At 42.1% G+C, this 19,365-nt stretch overlaps 1 protein-coding gene across 5 annotated transcripts in view; it reads right to left on the bottom strand.

The window, feature by feature from the left end:
- The window catches only part of BIRC6 (baculoviral IAP repeat containing 6), a 3,097,233-nt gene that overhangs the window by 1,194,152 nt on the left and 1,883,716 nt on the right, over positions 1–19,365 (bottom strand). For all 5 annotated transcript variants that reach the window (XR_011268132.1, XM_069607902.1, XM_069607904.1 and 2 more), the window contains 3 exons: positions 18,816–18,942; positions 6,291–6,401; positions 1,735–1,868 (listed from right to left, as the gene is read on the bottom strand). Coding sequence is in view for 4 of the 5 variants with exons in the window: in XM_069607902.1 (XP_069464003.1) it covers positions 1,735–1,868; positions 6,291–6,401; positions 18,816–18,942 (372 nt within the window). In the remaining variant the exon portion in view is untranslated. The remainder of the gene's footprint in view (positions 1–1,734; positions 1,869–6,290; positions 6,402–18,815; positions 18,943–19,365) is intronic.

The following is a 19,365-nucleotide window of genomic DNA, read 5'->3' as shown; positions in this document are numbered from 1 at the left end:
GGCCTTTGGGGGTCAAGGGGGACCTGGGTTCCCGAACTTCCTCAGATACTACAAAGCGGCACATTTGAGGGTGATGAGGAATTTTTCTCCGGGGATGGATTCAAAACATGGGCAAGGATGGACAGAGCAGTGGTGGGAAGGCCGCTAGAGGGCATCCTGTGGCTGGCTCGGCAAGACAGAATCCCAAACACACAAATAAGTCCTATCAAATCGCTTGTATGCGACATCTGGGATCGGTGGCTGGGACAGTGGGGCTCTCTTCTCATAGGTTTCTCCTTTCACACCACTATTTGGGAATCTACAGTTTGCTCCAGGGATGATGCAGGGAGCTTTTGGGCACTCACATAAGGTGGGACATGTGAAAGTCCGGGATATGATGCAGGGAAGTAAAGTGTTATCTGAGTGCAAACATATAGGGCTCACCGAGAAGGATTGAATGGGATATTACCAGCTGAGACATTGGTCGTCAACTACAGCAAGCGGCATGTAGAGAGCCAATGACTTTCGAAAAGTTTATTACCACATATGCAGGGTGTAAAGATTTAGTGTCCATACAATATAACATACTCTTTGACTCCTCGTCAAACCAACAGTGGGCATATATGAGAAAATGGGAAGGCACGCTGGGGGTGGTCATTCCGATAGATCACTGGGAGAACTTGTGGAGAAACATCCCCAAGTTACAACAATCCATAGAGCTCAGGGAAACCTGGTACACGAGTATGATGCAGTGGCACTATACTGCGGTAGCGTTAAGATTTACCCTACAGTGTTGCAGGAGTGCTGGAGAGGATGCCAGGGGAAGGCAGAATGGGCTCACATATGGTGGGTATGCGTGTTGCAACATTTTGGGCATAAGTAGTCTCCAAAATACAGGCTATAGTTACATTTGATATAGCTCTAGGCGCACACAAGTGAATGTGTGGGCTGTTTGACCCCAAAATCAAGTTGCCCAGAAGAAGGCCTTCATGATTATGCTATTGGCGGCCTGGTTGGTCCTAGCAAAGAGGTGGAAACAGAGGCAGCCACAGAGGCTATGGAAAATGGTGGCAATGGGGTGCACTTTAAGCAAGACTGGGGAATGGTATTCGACTACCTTCAGAGTGACTATATGAATCAATGGTGCCCTCATAACCTGCACATGCTGGGTATTTTGTAGAGGGAGGAGGGAAGGAAGTTAGCACAAAGTAAAAGACGCACCAGTTGTGCTAAGCTGCCGTCACTGGGGGCGGGAGGAGGGAATGTTTATGCAGTTTGTTTATTGAAATACACATGCCAATACAATTTTATTTATTTATTTATTTTTAAACGGTCACACCAATGGTGGGTGAGATGAGGTGACATTCTTCACGTATGGTGGGCATTTCTCAAACTACAAACATATTGGAAAGAAAGCTCAGCTCCAGAAACAGGACTTTGGAATTTAATCTACCTTGTTGTCAAAAACATCTGGTGGTGGCAATGGTGAACACAGACAGTCAGGAGCTTCCCACCAGAAAAAGTTAAATATATCATACCTTCATCAGCACTGCTAAAATCCAACGGAGACAGTAAGAGAGGAGGGGCTATGTTCTTATATATATTGTGGACTTTGTCAAGTTTGAAATTGAAAATTCATAGAAAGAGATCGAGCAAACAAAATGCAAATTTCCAAAGGCTACTGCTTTTCATTTAAATATTAGTAGAAAAAAAAGCCAAGAAAAAGCAAATTTTCCATCACATCATGTACATTACCTGTGGGCTGTGCTGATTTGTTCCATGAGGATTAGTCCCTGAAAGGAATTTAACCAATACGTGAATGAGGTTAGGATCAGACACTAACAGCTGGGCAGTACTTTCCTGAGATCCAATGGCATTGCTCGAGCCAGCTTAAAAATACAAAAAATAAAAATTAGTAGGAAAATTCAGTGGACAAGAATTTGTGATGTTTTCATATGTTTTGTGAAAAATTTGCCATCTCAACACAATACACACAAAAAGAATAGCTATTAGAAACAGGGGTGAAGTTGTAAAAAAGAAAGTGGGGGCTTATTAACATATGCGATTGGATGGGGCGTCAACAGAAATTAGCTTAGCAAGGTGAAATATGCAAATTTCATTAGTCTTTGCAAAACCATATAAATTGAACAGGACAAATGGGCATTTGCCTTTCATAAAATCAACATACACAAAAAAGGAAGAATTTGTTCCAATGTTTTTAAAAAAACACGTGCTTTTCAGTAAGTTGGAGGAACTAGCTAAAGCCTGATAAAGAGAAACCCAAGACTCTTTACTGTACAGCTCAGGTGCGCTTTCATGCACACAAAGACACTAAATATAGTATAGCAGCAGCGCATGCCTCTGGATGCGCTTGGAGGATTACATTAGTTAGATTGTCGGGTCCCAGTGCTCTGAACCTGCTGAGGTTTTTTATTATCAATAAGATATCTACAGTGTCGAATTGAAGTTGCGTGAGGTCAGGAGTTAAGGAGAAAAGCGATTGTGCTGGATTTTTTTGAATTGCTAAGAAGTTTTTGAAAGTGAATAATCCAATTTGTTTCGCTAATTGTATTGAACTCCGTAGTTTTTTGCGCATTTGCAAGAAGAAAGTTTATTAGATGCCAAATTTCCCCTGCAGATTTGGTCATAAGCGTGGCCAGCATATTTTCAGCATCTGTCTGTTTTCTGTTTTCCACAGATTTATTCACCAAAACTGATTTTGCAAGCGAGAAGCTAGGCAAAGAGACACATTTATTTAGCTTACCTTGAGGTGATGCCGAATTAACTAAGGAGGGATAGGCGAGCAAGGAGAATTCAATGGTTTTTCAGCCGATTGGGCGGAGGGTGCCAGAAGTCTATCCGATTGAGGGTATTTTGGCCCACTCGCGTTGGCAATGTTAGCTATATAAGCTTTGGTTTCGGATTTGCGAGTTGTCCTGGCTGGCATGGGCATATTTTTAGATTTTTTTTATTTTTCGAGATATTGGACTCCGTTATCATAGAGGTACGTTGTCGGTTTCTCTTCTGTTTATTTTTTACCCTCTAGGGCAAAAAACATCAGAGCTGGATTTCTGGAGCCATCACATCTGATGGAGCCACAGAGGCTGAATTGGGGCTGGATGACTCCTTTATCAGCTCAACTGAGGAGTTTGATGGAAGAGAGGCGCCGGGGAGAAAATCACTGGCTCAGTGACCGCATCCGTCCTGGTGGTGGCATTACTAAAAGGTCTTGGCTATGTGTATCAACATAGCATGCAGCTTTGCTGGACTGAACAGGCTGAATCCAAAAGCGAGGTTAAGTTATATACCATCCAGTCTAACTTGTTAGTAAGGGCTTGGAGAAGGGCCGTCTGAAGTTGCTTTTTGCTCAAGCTCTTCAAATAGTTTCAATAGGGTAAATATACTGGTGTTGACCACCATAAGGGCACCGTCAAAGCTAGCGGAATTAGCAGATGGAAACCCAAACGATGGGCACAGAGCTGGCTTTGTGAACAAGGCTACTAGGGAAGACTCAGGCTCAGAGGGCGACGCGTGATTTTTGGGTTGTTTGGTAGAAAATAGGGCCGGTGCACCAGAGTCATTGAGGAGTCCTTGTGGCAGTTCTCTATAGCAGTTTCGCTTAAGGTTTGTTTGGAGGCTGGTAAATTTTGCGAGACTTGCACACAGCAAGCTAAAGATGAGGGAAGCGGCTTATTAAGAGAGCTTACTTGTGTGTTTAAGGAGGACACAGATTGGCCTAGTAGCACGAACTGCGAGTAAAGAGGGGAATGGCTGAGGAACCCAATGTGTGGACTGTAAGTGGAATTTGGCGGAACACTGTCATGGGTGTTGGAAGGGGAGGTGTCTAAAAGGTTTTGCTAGAGTCGCTAACCATCTTTGGTGTTTCACAGTTTTACATGGTAAAGTCAGACAACATGTGAGAGGAAGCATTGGCGGGGCTAGGGTTTCCCTTCGAAGCAAACCTCACTGTCATTGCATCTTTGAGCGTCTGCATATTTTAATAAGTGTGACTCCAAGCCGACGTATCTGGATGATCAGTGCTTACAGTGAGGAACTGTCTAATGTTGGGGTTGCCATTAAGGCTCCACACCATGCCCAAATCAGGGTGGAGAGCTTCTTTGCAGAATGCCTTTCGGTCCGACTTTTGGTCGTAAAGCAGCTGGGGGGCATTGTGGAAAATGCATCCCTGACGTCAGCCTATAGGTTGCCATTGGACGGGGACGACAATCAAAACAAGTCACGGTAGACTAAGCGCTGCACAAGGATCATGAGAGACTTCAAAGTACCACGAGCAGAGTACAGTGCCGTAGAGCTGCAGTCTGTACTCTGCAGTACTCTTGCCTGTGCAGGCACCAGGTGGTTCTTGTAGCTGCTCTAAAGATGATGGGCGTGTTTACAGAAACGATAAAAAATGTGTCAAACGTTAGCTTATTTAGAAGTATGGAAGTCCCAAAAAGTCCAATAAAGTACGCTGGTGCCGGTCTTGAAATCAGACGAACCTGAATGCGACTATGTCCAATGAAAAGAGATCAAGTCATGACGAAATCCAGATGGCGGTTTCACGGCTATTCGCAGCGAAGGTGTACAGAGCTCTCTGCAGGTCTACAGTCTGTACTCTGCATCTCCAGCAGACAGTGCAAAACCAGAAGCCAAGACACGTGCAGACTTGAAATCTGCTGCTGCAAAAAGGAAAGGACCACAAAACAAGCCTTCTCTGCCTACGCCCCAAGACTATGGAACCTCCTCACTGTCAGCATCAGACTTGCCCGCAAGCTCCTACAATTCAGAAAAGAACTCAAGACCCACCTCTCTTCAAGGTGTCTCTTCCCCCTCAACACCTAGGCCATCAGGTCGCCACTTGACGCGCTAGACACTGTCTGCCCCTCACTCCCCACACTGTGTACAGCTGTACCCCTCCTCTATGCCGCTCTGTATCCTAAGCCCGCTGTATATGTGTTCTGTTGTATACCTCTGTAATGCGCTCTGTTGTTTCTCAAAGCTACGTCCGCGCTCAAATACCAGAATACTATTTTTGCTGCATTAGTATGTGTTTAGGGTGGGAGCAGCTTAGAGCTAGTATTTGTAAAACAGTAAACATCATACAGGAGAGTGTAAGGAAGTCGATATTGCACCCATTCAACTTGTCTAATACATAATCAAGATATATGCATAGTTATAAGAATGCACACATGCACGCTAGCCACAAACATTTTATTTCCATGACCAAAACAAACTACACAAAATGTGCTTCCATATGCAAAAAGTGCATAGACAATTAGTAGTGCATATATTTTCTTTTAGCCCTAAGATGCAGAATTTCTATTTTCTTGAAAAACAGGAAATATTCTAAAAGATCCAATCCAATATCCATTCTGAAACACTCAAAATGTGCAATCATTCCAACACTTGTTAATTTGGAAAACCTTGCAAGCTTGCATCCTTTTTTAAATACTGTCCTCGTTTTAATGTTTTTTTTTTTTTACATAGAGTATTACTTTCAGTAAAACCACATACTGCATTTGTTTGCAGCCACTCTTTCCTGAAATATTGTTGCAAGATCTAAAATACTTTGTATTACGTTCAACATTGTCTTGATTTTTTCCAGACAATGACAATCCTTGCACATAAAACCGGTTTACACAAACTGAATGCCACAAGGGATTGAAGGCCCATTCTTTGCAAGCCAAAGAAAGCAAGTAAGTACGTTTTACCAGGTTCAAATGCTGAAAGATAACATCAAATGACACCATGCCACAGCAATCACAGGCTAAAGGATATAACTGCCCATTTGTACTGTGGTCTCTTATTGTGGTTAAAACACCCTATTTGATGCTGCTGCTGAGTGGGAAGAACATTAAGACTCAGCAAAAGTATGGCAGCGTGAGTAAAACTGGTGCTTATGTGCCTGTAATTCTGTAACCGCTAGAGTACAGCGACCACCCTATTTTTAGTTTTGACAGTAAAGTAGACACTATACATCCAGCAAATATTTGGAGTTAAAACATCCACTTTACTGCCAAAAAGAACTACACAGGCAGCAATACTGAAAATTCCCCATGGAGTCGTATGGACTACTAAAATGGGAACGAACGCTAACGTGCTGCCACTCATGATCCAGTGGTAAATTAAATCAGGGGCAGTGGGGGTATTACTATATAAGCCAATCAGCCTAGTTCAGTGAGGTAGCTTACAGCAGCAAACATCCTTGTTTGGAGAAGGCCTCCCTTAGTTGTGTTTAAATTTAAATTGTTTATTTGCACCACAACAAATCACCAAGTAATTAGAAAATAGTAAGTGAAAAAGAAACTTACAATTCAACTGCATGTTCGTCATGAGCGTCAAGCTGTGAAGGACAAGGCACCAAGTGCGTAATAAAGTATTTGGATACCAAGCAAGAACTGTGAGGAAACTTGTAATAGACGCTGCAAAAAGAACCAAGATTTTATAAAAATCAAACAATAAATTGTGCCAACATTCCAATTCAATGTATTTTTCATACATCAGATTACAAAGTGTTTAATGAATGTATAACTGGGCTGGTTGTAAAGGACTTAATAGTACAATATAGGTGCATCAGAAACATGATGGAACTGAATGGCCTTATCTCAAGGGTATTAATGTGCAAGCTAGATGTGCATAGAAAAAAAAACATTTAAATCTGTTCATCTTTAATATTGCTTTTCATCATTTCCTTTCCCTTTTCCAAATTACTTAAAATAAATATTCAGCCAACCAATAACCAGATGATATGCAAGGCAATATGAACGCTGCATCCCCACTGAACAGTACTCCTTATTTTGTTGTTATCAATGCAGATGAGTAACGTATAAAGATCAATCGTCTGTCATGTTTTCAATCTCACTGAATTTTTGACATTTTAATAAATATATCACATGGTGAGGACACTAAAACAAACCATAGGCATACTTGGAGCCACAAGATGACATAATAAGATACACACTTCCACTTTCTGCCATGCTGGAGGCATGTGCAATAGAAGGTGGACAAGGGAGTTTTATAAACAGTCTGTAAAGAAAATAGAAACTTCAATGACCAAACCGGGAAAGCCCTGCTAAAACAAGACCGTTGGGGGGAAAAAGCATGGTCATAGCTTTTGCCTGATAATGGGAGGTAATGCAGTCAGTATTGTCAGAGAGCACTCAAACAACAAAGTTCTTAAATTAAAACATTTGCAATGATTAAAGGGAACAATCAAATGACAACGCATCAGCAACCTTTGACTAAGATGGAAAAAAACAATTAGGTTAGGAAAACTGTCCAAATGAGTGAGATCGGTGGAACAAATAATAATCAGTGCTTGTAAGAAAAATATTTTAAACATGCCTCTGATAGACTAGCGGTTGATACAGCATATGCACAGGTGTGTGGGTGTTGTGTGATGGCCACGTCCGACATAGATACCAAGAAAGCAAGTGTTTTCTAGGTTAGGTGGGATAGTACTAGTTATTGGAAGGCAGTCTTCTGGCTTGGATGTGGGAGGAAGGGTTTTATTTGTGTAGGCTTGATGTTTGTATACAGGTTGCATATTTTTTGGGGAAATGTGAAGTTTGAATGAGAGATTTAAATCAATGGTAATAGCCGAGGGATTTGGCGCTCTGGGCTAGAGTTGCTGTAAACGCACTTCAAGGTGCATTGCAAGACAGCAATTCGTTATCAGGTTACTGAGAAACACAAATCCACTTTGTGTTCTAGTCTCCAGCAGTTTGTGTTGCATATCAAAGGCTATGGGCCTGAATCCCAGAGCGTTTTGCTATGGGAGTGCGCCATTATAAAACGCTTCTGTGAATCAGGCCGTGTGTCAGGCGAGGAATGCATTCAGTAGCATGCAGAAAGAGCCAAAACAGAAGCAGAGCTTTAAAGCGTCACATTTCCCTTGCTTGGAATTACCTGCTTGGATGCCACCTGGACCACACTGCAACTTTCTCTAAGCATTCGTCCATGACTTTGTCTAGAGAAGAAAGTCCAGGGTTATGAAACATTTTAGCGTTTTCCTCAATCTCGCTGGTGCACGACTCGGTTCAAGAATCGATTTTGGGATAGCTTTAATGCAACAATTAGGGATGAACTGATGAATATCACGGCCAGCACAAGGAAAAGGAGAATGGCAGAATTAAAGAGACTCGAGAGCAGACTGGGTATATGTCAGAAGACATATCAAACGACGAGAAGCGGGGAGGACAAAGCTGAAATGGATAAGACACAGGAGCATCTCAAACGTGAGATGGATGCTCAAAATGAGAAAGGCACATTCTTCATGAAACAGAACTACTGGCAACAGGGTGACAAAAGCGGTAGGCCGCTTGCCAACAGGTTGCAAGGCTTAATTGACAACTCTTTTGTTCAAAGAGTGGAGGGTGATGGGGGGTGGGGGGGTGTATAAAGTCAGGAAAGAGGAAATATGCAAGTGTTTCAGGAAGTTTTATGCATCTCTATACACGGAGGACCGACACCTGGGGAATTGAATTACTTTTTTGAGAAAATTACCTTGCTGAGACTGTCTGTTGAGCAAGCATCTGCCGTCAACCGGACCATTGGGTAAAAGGAAATGCCGACGGCTATTGGCAAACTCAACACAGGTAATTCACCTGGCTTGGATTGATTACCGGTAGAGTTTTACCGGGCACTGGCTCCCAAGTTAACTTTTTTTTAATGTAAACTATACAATTATTTCATGTCCAACGGGATAATGTGCCCAACGATAAGAGGCATGCATTGTAGTGATCCCGAAACCGGTGAGCGAACGTAAAAAATGTGAGAATTCTAGCGCAATATTGGTAAACTTAGACCTCAAAATATTTACTAGAATAATGACAAATAGGTTGGATAGGTGTATTGGAGGACTGATAAGTCGATCCCAAGTTTGCTTTATGCGTGGAAGGTATGGTTACGACCACATTAGGATGATTAGGGATATTATGGGACTCCCAAAGGAGGAGGTTAAGAATGCACTTCTAGTTTTCATGCACGCAGAGAAGGCTTTCGACCGGGTTAATTGTGCCTTCCTAGTCTACACACTTCGGAAGATGGGATTTGGGGAAACTTTTCTGAGTATTTATAACGATGAACTCCTCCATTAGTGCTCAAATATGGTTTGTGTTCTGTCATCTTCCTTTCTACTGGCAAGGGGTGCTAAACAGGGCTGCCCGTTATGACCTTATCTTTTCAACCTGGCGTTAGAGCAACTGATAGCGTACATAAGGCAAGAGCAAAGTCTATGGGGCTCAAATTTGGGGATAGCAAGATTAAAATATGGTGGTATGCGGATGACATGACTATCATAGACATTAACCCAAGGGAAGGGAGTGACAAGCTAAAATGCATGTTTGAGGAAGTGTGGCTTGTGTCTGGTCATAGAATCAACTGGGAAAAGACAGTGGTTTTTCCCCTGGACATCACACAACCAAGGGGCGACACAGGTTCATGGAACAGCCAGTGGAACGTAGGAACAATTAAGTATCTAGGAGTCTACTTGGTACGAGATCTAAGAAAAATTGTGGAATTTAACCTATCAAAGATTATTGTAGTAATCCAGAGGGACATACTGAAATGGGGTAGATTAATGCTGGAGCTTTGGGCTTTGCAATCAAGATGGTACTTTTGCCAAATGTACTCTATACATCATTCAATCTATTCCGCTAAAGTTCACCAAAAAGAAATAATTCTACTCCTTGGTATGCGGATCCCAGTGGCAGAGGGTAAAAACCCTCGGCGTGGTCCTGGATGCCGAAGTGTCCATGTTACATCAAGTTGCGTTGATCCGGTCCGCCTGTGGGTTCATCACGTAGCTTTTTTGGAACGTCTGCCCCTTTCTCTAACATGAGAACCTAGTCACGCTGGCCTCTGTCCTCATCAAGATCCGCCCAAATGGCGGTTATTCATCAATGTAAAACAATCGCAAGTAATTTTTCATCAATACATTATTTCCATGTATCCAATCAATGAAAAGTAAAAATACACAGATATTCTAAAACAAAGGCACTTTAATCATGAAGGAATATATAAATAAGAAAAGCACATCCCATAGTCTGATATCAAAGGCTAACGCATTTCGAGGCAATTCCTCTTCTTCAGAAGCCTAATAGGACTGTTGATAGATGTCATACATAAAGAAAACACACAATGATTTCCGTTATAACACAACCATGGGAATTTTATCATTTAACTTGAAAATGTAGCATGTAAATCAGGCAGATCTAGTAAAATACATGTAGTATTAGCATATTCACAATAACTACAGAAAGGCAGCCTTCCTGCATGGGGACATGTTCTAATAACAAACCCTTGTGAATGACGCAAGTACATAATGACAGTGATTTGTATCTTGTATGATTGCCAAATCTACACCAATCGTGGTGCCTAAGGAATTGCCCATACCATTTTCTGGAGAAATAGTGAGGTTAATGAAGCCGGTCGATGTAGGTAGAGACAGCTCTAACATAACGTTTGTGGATTCCAAAAGGCGCTAATAATTATAGAGTGTGCATAAAGGCCATGGTGGTAGTGCATCAGTGGGGGAGCCTCAGAGTCTGTTCATGCAATTCTATAAAGTAGTCTTGAGATAAATTAATCGGGTGGATATAAGGGGAGCCCACTAACGTAATATTAGTGGATTACAAAAGGCACTAACAATTCTAAAATAAAAGTATAGGCTCTGGACAAAGAAATATATCTCATGTTCTAAATGAGAAGAGCACTCACCAATGGGTGCAAAATCTTCATCTAAAAGCGCGCATGGAACCCCATGAAACGCGCAGAATATCGGAGATCTGGTAGACTGGAATATGTCTTGTTCAAAAACTACATTCAGGTCACTATTCAACACAACGAAGAAAATATATATCAAGTGATTGTATGCAGAGAGGTCAATTGATAGAGACAACTAATCAGTGAAAAAGAGGTTTAATAGACACTCGCCCTCATTCATTCATAGTTTCAGGTGCTGACTTTGACAAGAAGTGAGGTAAAAGAGTGGCTAAGACTGCGATAAGCAGTGAGTAGAGTGGCAAACAGATCAATCTGTGATCCCTACAGTAAAAAAATGTAAGATCAGCCGATGGGTCGGCTAATTCCAGAGCTAGCCTAACACCATTATTGGGTAAAATTAAAGCAAAATGTTGTACCTTGGAGTCCGGAGCCTCATCGAATACAGAGATCCGAATTTTGACGCTGTGAGAGTAACCAAGGAAACAGTTGTCTGTGTCGTTCGAGAGTAATATGCTGAGGAGACCAGGTCTCGGCTACATCGGGAAACTAAAAAGGTGGGGTACACGTTATTAAATGGTGTGTTTGCTCTAGTTGCGAAAGCAAGCAACAATGTCCCGTCTCGTGGTAAATCTAGCACTTAGACAAAGTGTACCTGCCAGGCTGAGTCCACTCGGTTGAAACCGCAACCAATGCATAAAGCGTCCGTAGCTAAATCAACAAGGGTTACGATGAACGAGCACAGTCATCTTATGAAAGTTTTAAGACTTTACACTTGAACAAAAGAGAAAAGAGACTCTACATATAGATAAGTAGTAAAGTCGTCCATCTTGGAGTGGACTGTATAATGGGTCAATAATGTAGAAATAGACACTTGGAGGTTGAAAAAACAGCTAACGCGCCCAATATGAAGTGCAGTGTGGATGAAATTAAAAGTTGGCAGGCATATGCCTTGTGACTAGAGTCCAAGCTAGGGGAAGAACACTTCGTATATAGAATTCTGAAATTTCATATTATACAGTACAAAGGATAGCGCATTTTGTTGCACCTATGAAGTACAATGTAGATGGTGACTGTACACATCAGGTCATCTACATCCGAAATATGGAACCTCAGGCTGATCTGGTACAAATTAATTTGGTTACACATAAAGGTACTTTACAGTTTGATCTACTAGATGGTCAACATTCAACATGAAGCAACAGTGCCATATAAGATACATGAAAGAAGTCAAAACAGTGCCATGTTAATTTAGAGAATAATCATGTGGTTGAGCATTGTTCCTAGAGCACCCTAACAAGAAATAGAATTACACACTCATTATACAATAATAAGAGTCAGAGCCTCAATATAGTGTATGATCTGTATAAATGCTCAATGGACAAACAATTGCATCAAAAGGAAACCAGTGAATAGACACAATCTGATTTGTAGCTAAATCAAACAATTCAAAGAGAACTCCTCATTGAGCCCCCTCGGGTGTAGAGTGTCTAGAAAGTCAATCCAAAATGTTTCTCTTCCGGATAGAAGGGATAGGTATTCGCCTACCCTTTGGGGTCGTTTGACCACTTCTACAACTTGACATTTTATCTGGGCAATAGTATGTTGGTGTTCTACAAAATGTCGTGCTACAGGTGATCTTGAGTTCTTACATCGGAAAGTAGATTTATGTTCAGACCACCTGTCTTTAACAGGTCTTGTTGTTTGGCCAATGTAGAGATTCCCACATGGACATTTGATGGGAGTAGATAACGCCCGCCGAAAGGCAAGTTGCAAAGTCTCATATCTTTTTACCTGTTTGTGTGTGGGATTTCGGTCTCCCTTTGTCACATTATTGCAGTGTTTGCAGTTTAAGCAGGGAAATATACCTTTTTTCTTAGTTTTCAACACAAGTTGTTTTTCTTTTGCTGGTCTCTCCACTCTTACCAGTTTATCTTTCAGGTTGTGAAAATCTGGTTATCAACATCTCGTACAATATTCTGTTGAGTGGCAATTGAACACATTGAACCGTGGTCTTTCATTTATCCCCACTTGCAACACTTCATTATTTGAAGAAAAAATGTGTCTACACAGGTTGCCGAGGAAACTCAGATTGAAACCAACTCCTCTAAAAGACAACTGAATGTTGAGTGACTTTCATAAGCACTCACATTGTCAAAAATCGCCTTTTTTTTTGCCACTCTGTAAGGCGTCTATGGTGACCGCTGAAGGAGGATGGGTGAGTAACCCTGGTAAGGCATGGTGCAGAAATCCCCTCGGATGACACTTGATGTTCCAAAGGCCTAAAGGTGGAGTGAGGAATGAGAAGCCCTACATAGAGGAGTAAGCCAGCCTGAGCATAACAGTGCAGAGGAGCAAACGGCTGATGACAAAGAAGAAAAAGCGATTGGCACCTCAGGGAGAACGGGCCCCATATGGATGTGAGGAGTGGGAAGGTGAAAGTTCGTCGAGCTGCCTGTGGTAGAACACGAGGAGACTGTACCCAGTGGAGGAGTTGAAAGCCATTTGAGGCGTCTCTCTATGCCAATAGCTTGCCCTCAGAGAGGCGAGTGGAGGCACATTGATTTAGGCCAGAGGTCATTGAAGGAAAGGACAGGGCAGGCAGCGTCCTTCATCCCCTCGAATAGAAATGCAGGGAAGCCTGGGTTGGGATTATGATATGAGGTCCTATACACAATGTGTTTCAAAGCGCTTCATGACAAGGGAGGGAGCAAGGTGAAATACGAAACATTCTTACAGGACATGAACAAAAGAATGTGAAAATAACGATCATACTGAGCCTACCGCCATTTCAGATAGTGCAAGTGCTAAGACACAGATAGGAAGGAAATGGAAACAGCAGGTGACTACCGTACTAGGCCTGGCGACATTTCTGGTACAACTGAGGATTACACGAGGTGAGGGAGAGGAGCAAAACAAGTGACTATCGGACTAGGCCTGACGGCATTTCAGATAGGGCTGCAGTGGGGATTGGGGGCGAGGGGGAAACAAGGAGGGGGGAGGAGACAAACTATTTGATACCATCATACTAGGTCCAGGGACCATTCAGATAGAGTAAGTGCACAGAAAAACGTAAGGGGGGGAAGGGAGAGGGGGTAAAGAACAGAGAATAAAACAGTGAAAGGAGCAGAGAAGCAGAAAGGAGAGCGAAATACAGTTGCAGGTGTCAGCTAAACACACAAAGTTGCATGGGAACACAAAAGTAGCCAAGGATTCACAGTGACAGTAGGCAAAGCATGATTCAGGGCCAACGTGGGCAAAATCCAGGAGGGAGGGCCGGCATGAGGGTTGAGAAGGATGAGGCACCAATTTTCAAGTGTTCATAAAGCCAAATCCATGCATCGGCAACAGGTCCGAGATGGTGAGAACCAAGGTGAGTCAAGACACTCATGCAGTGAGAAGGAGAAAAAGGGGGGGGTGGAGGAAGGGACGCAGGGGACGGGGCAGGGGGAGAGCAGGGAAGGAAAGGGGGGGGCAGCCACATCACGTGGCAAGGAGGGGGCATCAGAAAACATCACTATGGATTGTTGCACTGGCTGAAACGTTTATTGAAACCCTGGGAATCCTGCCAAGAGGAAGGGGAGCCCCTACACCACCCCTGAAGACGGCCCAATGGCTGGTGAACACAAGGGATGGAACCAGGCCCCAGTCTGGGGTTTCTTTGCGGAACAAAGCACAAAGCACAGAGATGGAAAATCGGGGAATGGGTGTGAAGTAATAAGGTAAATAAGTTGGGGGGAAGAAAGGGCAAAGGAAGAAATGAAGACAAAAAAGTGAAGGGAAGACAGGAGAGAAAAGGAAATTCAAGTTAAAGGGAAAATTTAAAGAGGTGGAAAAGAGGAAAAGAAGGCAGAGAATTAAGAAAGTGAAACAACAAAGAAGGAGGGACGGAAAAGAAGGAAGATAACAGAAAAAACAAGAGGGTAAAGGAGAAGGGCAGAGGGTAAAAAAAGGATGAGAAAGGAAAACAAGGAAGAGAAAGAAAAAACAGAAGGAATAGAAGGTAGTACCCATCAAAAGCAGAAGAGCGCAAATCCCTTCACGGCCTACGTGGATGAATCAAAAAATTCCACTCCACAAATTTCAAAGAGAAGACCGCAAGTGTAAGAAGGGACAGAAAACTAAACCTGAAGACAAATTAACAGCAAAAAAGTGATATGAAGTAGATTCTTCAGTAAGCCTGAGGCATGAGAGCTGAACTGCATCAGAGTTTCAACCAACTGAAAGAAAATGAGACCCTTGAGACCCTCAGGCTTCTTGGTCAACTCCTTTCTAAGTGAATGAACCTCTACGATCTTCACTGGCTCTGAAGCACCTGACCCCATCCCTGTCACCTATGGGGTGCTGCAAGGTTCCTACCCGTCACCTACACTCTACAACATGTATACCAAACCCCTCTTTGACTAATTTGACAACCTGCAAATCCCTTACACTAACTGCCAACACACTCAAGTCCTACTTAAACTCACTGGAAACCATACCACCAACTGACATCATTCAAGCCTGGATGGCAGAACACGATCTATGTTTGAATGACGATAAAACAAAACTCATTGTAGGATCCCCGCATCAACTCAAAAATCTGGACCCGGCTTTCGCATTCCTGTGCCATTGATGGAAACATTACCAGTGTCTCCAGTCATACGAAAACCCTGGGCGTATACCGAGATTCTGAGTTATCAATGCATAAACACATCAATGCCCTTGCTTCATCAGCAGCATACACAACCAAGCTCATTAACTTCAGTAGAACGTTTCTATCCTAGGACAACTGCCTCACACTAGCTAGTGCGATCATAGGAAGCAAACTGGATTACTGACAACTCCATTCTCTCTGGCACCTCTATCAAAAACATGACCAAGATTTAACTCATCCAAAATAATGCCCTTAGGACTTCCTGGGGAATAAAGTGCACGGGCCAAATCTCAAGCAAGCCGAAAGGTTCATTGGCTGTCCATCAAAGCATGCATCAAATTTAAAATCCTATCCCTCAGATGTTTGCATAATTCTGCACCCACTTACCTAAATGAACGCATCTCCAAAAGTGCCAAACCACGTCACCTGCGCTCAATCCACAACCATGGTCTTAGCCATGCTGAGATACACCAGAGAAAGAGGAGGAGCAGCTAGCTTCACGGGCGAATCGCCCACGCTCTGGAATCCCTTCCTCCCTGCATCCAAAAAGAGCCATCCTACATGGTCGTTAGAAAAAAACGCAAAATGGTATTGTTTTAAATACGTATAAGACTTTGCCTGCTGGCAACCATGCCATGACTATTGTATTTTACCACCTACTACTAAGTATGTATTAGTGCTGTGATAACTTTGGGTCTGGGAGTTATCAAAAAATGAAATAAATAAAGTAAGTACATTTTAACGATTACAATGACACCTGAAGACATTTAAATCCAGGGAAGAAAGCCTGAAACAGAAACATCAGTCAATAATTCTTTATTTGTTAAACCCTTAAGATGTCCATCTCCTAGTTTTTCTATAAATGTGGTAGACTATTATAGGATTTAGGCTAGGGAATGTATGTTTTGGATTCATCTTTACAAGAATATCCTTTCCTTGAACATTTGAGTTTTAGAATCAGTAATGTAGCTCTTCAAGTTACTTTTCACTATTTTAATGTGTTTTCTTTGAAGCTGGTCAAAGTAATTGTAAAACAAGATGATACAAATCCATGATTATGATGTCCCACAGTCCGAGGCCTCCTACTGGTCCACCACAGTATGTGGAAATATGTATTATCCAAAGACACTAGCGAGTCCTGATGTTCCAAAGCCTGAAGAATTTTTCCCAGGCAGATGATCCTGAATTGGTCCTTTTGGTGGAGCTTTTTGAGTCTCAAGTATAAGATGGTCTGAGCACTCCTTTGAATTCGGAAATAACGAGAAAACCAGCCTTTTCTCTACTTCCTATGCTGGGAGACAAGTGCCACTCTCCCCCTACAGCAGGAGCACAGTAAGTTCTTCCAGCAGGAGTGGTTCCGGAGGAGTTAAAGGTAATGTGGCAGTCTTTTGGGTCTGCATTTTCAAATAAGGCAGGCAATATTCCTGGACAACCAGCTGTAAGACCCACCTGTCTGAAGTAATTAAATGCAATGCCTCCCTGAATAAACGGATCCTGCCCCCACAGGATATTTGTGATGCATTAATGTGGGCAATCAAAAGGGGTTTTGAAACCAGAGGCCCTGAAGGGACAGAGGCTGAAGATTTGTCTCGAGTTCCTTTGCCTCTAGATAATCTAAATGTGATAGTGCCACCGACCGAGCCGCTTGCTTACATTACTTCAATTTATGTAGGCTTTCATCAGCCTTTGAACCAAAAAGATTTGAACCATCAAAAGGAATGTCTAGCAATGTTGTTTGCACATCTTGTGTAAAGATAGTGGTCTGCATTCTTGAATGTCAGTGCACAACAGCTGCTACGCCCATCAATCTGCAAATTAGGTCATTAGTGTATAATCCAACTTCCAGGATATTACTGGCAGTGCCCTTGCCCTGATGCACCAACTGATGGATTGAGCTTTCTATCTCTGGAGGAAGGTGTGCCACACTTGGCTCTGTGATTCCCCCCCCCCCAGAAAATGAGTATCGTGCCAGTGTACAGGTGCCATTCACTGACCTTAGGCCTAGGCTGCCTGCTGCAAAAACATTCCTTCTCCAAGCATCCAGTTTTTCGATGTCCTATATGATGGGAATGATGTCAGCCAAGGGATGGAAAGTTATTGAGTTAAAGTGTGGCTCCACTGGAACTGCTATGTTTTTGGGCAATATCCTTATTGACAAAGGGGGAGGAAGATTATTTCCCCAAAAAAGGTTTTAAGACCTCTACCAATTATTCCAAATAACGATCGGAGGAGTCAGGACTCTGTTGATTTTCTTAGTTGCATGGCTTTGGATTTTACTGGGGTCATTTTTAAATAGGTCATGAAAGGCTTCACAAAATGTTCCTTAATGGCTTTGTGCATCTGACCGGATCAATAGTCCTCCATATTGCGATCTTTCCCTAAACAGAAAAGGCAGGAGTAATGCTGATCCGTCATCAACCAATGGAAAGTCCCATAGGCTTTGTAGTCTGATTTTGATGGACACATTTTGAAGAAAAAGAAAAAAAAAAGATTTTCCGACAAGTGACCGTCTTTTATTTGAGTACATTGTTGCGGAAAAAAGGAACTAGGGAATATAGCATAGAAGGCTCCTTACATTCACACCAACAAAGCAAAGCTGAGATGAGTGGTTTGAGAGCAGTGACGCACAGCACCACACAATGGATTAAAAATGTTTTCCGGTGCCAACTGTGTATTTCAAAACATGAAAAATCTGTTGGAGGAATGTGGTTATTAGAAGTTTGCCTCAAGAAACTGAGAACGACGCTGAATCAGCACTTTAGAGAAATTACAAACTCCATGCCTAAAAATGTGGCCGCCATTCAATTCTTCTAAGGTTTTCACACTTACAGAATTAAAGTATAGCCATCTTGCTTTCTGTTTTCCAAGTTTAAGACCAGAACCTTAGGCAGCCTTGTGAAAAACAGTCCCAATCTTGACAAAGGAAATGGCAAGGCGAGACAGGAAGTGGTGGAACCAGGCCCAACTATAAATGTATGAACCCATCAAAGCATCCAAACCTGAAAGGAATAATTATAAACACTGCAATCAATGGACGTCATTCATATTCTGGCTTTGATTTTGGGTATTTGGAGAATCTGTCAAGTTAAACACAAAAAACAGCTTCATTGAAGCATTGTGCCCACAAGACATTTTTTAAACGAGAATATGTTTAACTTACCGGTCACCAAATATAAAATGGTTGCACATGTTGACTTCATCAATTAACTCAAGGGAATATACTACGAGAAACATCAATAATTAATATGTCAACGCTTGAGCGAACATGAACAGAAGTTATATTTCCCCAAAACATTTTTTCAACTTTAAATTACAGCCCTATTTTGTAGTTCTCTTTTAGTGCGCAACTAACAGCATATCTATGAAATCAGGAATATTGAAACACTTCTAGAAACCATCAACAAAAAAACAAAATAAAATCAAAATTGGGAAATTAACAATTGAACATAGTTGATGGCTGTACATTGCAAAACCCTACCTTGACTTAACGCGATGACAGGTATCCGATTTGCATTATATAGAAAAATGTCACCTCCATTCTCTTTACTCCCAGAAGAAACAGAATTCATGCTTAACGTAAGCCATAACTGTAGAAGAGACTCAAGCTGAAAAAAGGTAAATTAACACATTCAATTATTGCAATATATTTTCACAATAAAAAAGTAGTTTACATGTTAAACCAGTGCACATGTGCCTGTTTAAATTAAAGCACTAAAATTGAAGAAAACTGTCAGAGATGGTTCAAATCTTTTTATTAAAATTTTTAGCAAGGCGCCAGGTGCCATCTATCACGCTCACCTAGAAGAATCCGTGTCCTCCGTAACTCAGGCATCCTTGTACCTCAGGTTAGTATTTAGAGCTTATTGACCCCTACTGTCCAAGTTCAGACTTTTCTATGAATGAGGACCTAAAGGCAATCGCCTTATCTTCTAACCTCGATCTGGAACTTCCTACACTAGACATATTTTATCTTAGATTTTAGTTCTACTCAGTTGTGGGGGTGTTCCTTGCAGACACTTGAACCTCAC

Source organism: Ambystoma mexicanum, chromosome 4q (genome assembly GCF_040938575.1).
Source record: "Ambystoma mexicanum isolate Mex_15411 chromosome 4q, UKY_AmexF1_1, whole genome shotgun sequence".
In the NCBI taxonomy this organism is placed as follows: domain Eukaryota; kingdom Metazoa; phylum Chordata; class Amphibia; order Caudata; family Ambystomatidae; genus Ambystoma; species Ambystoma mexicanum.
The sequence above is the reverse complement of the archived record's forward strand: the minus strand, read 5'-3'. Positions and strand labels throughout refer to the sequence as shown.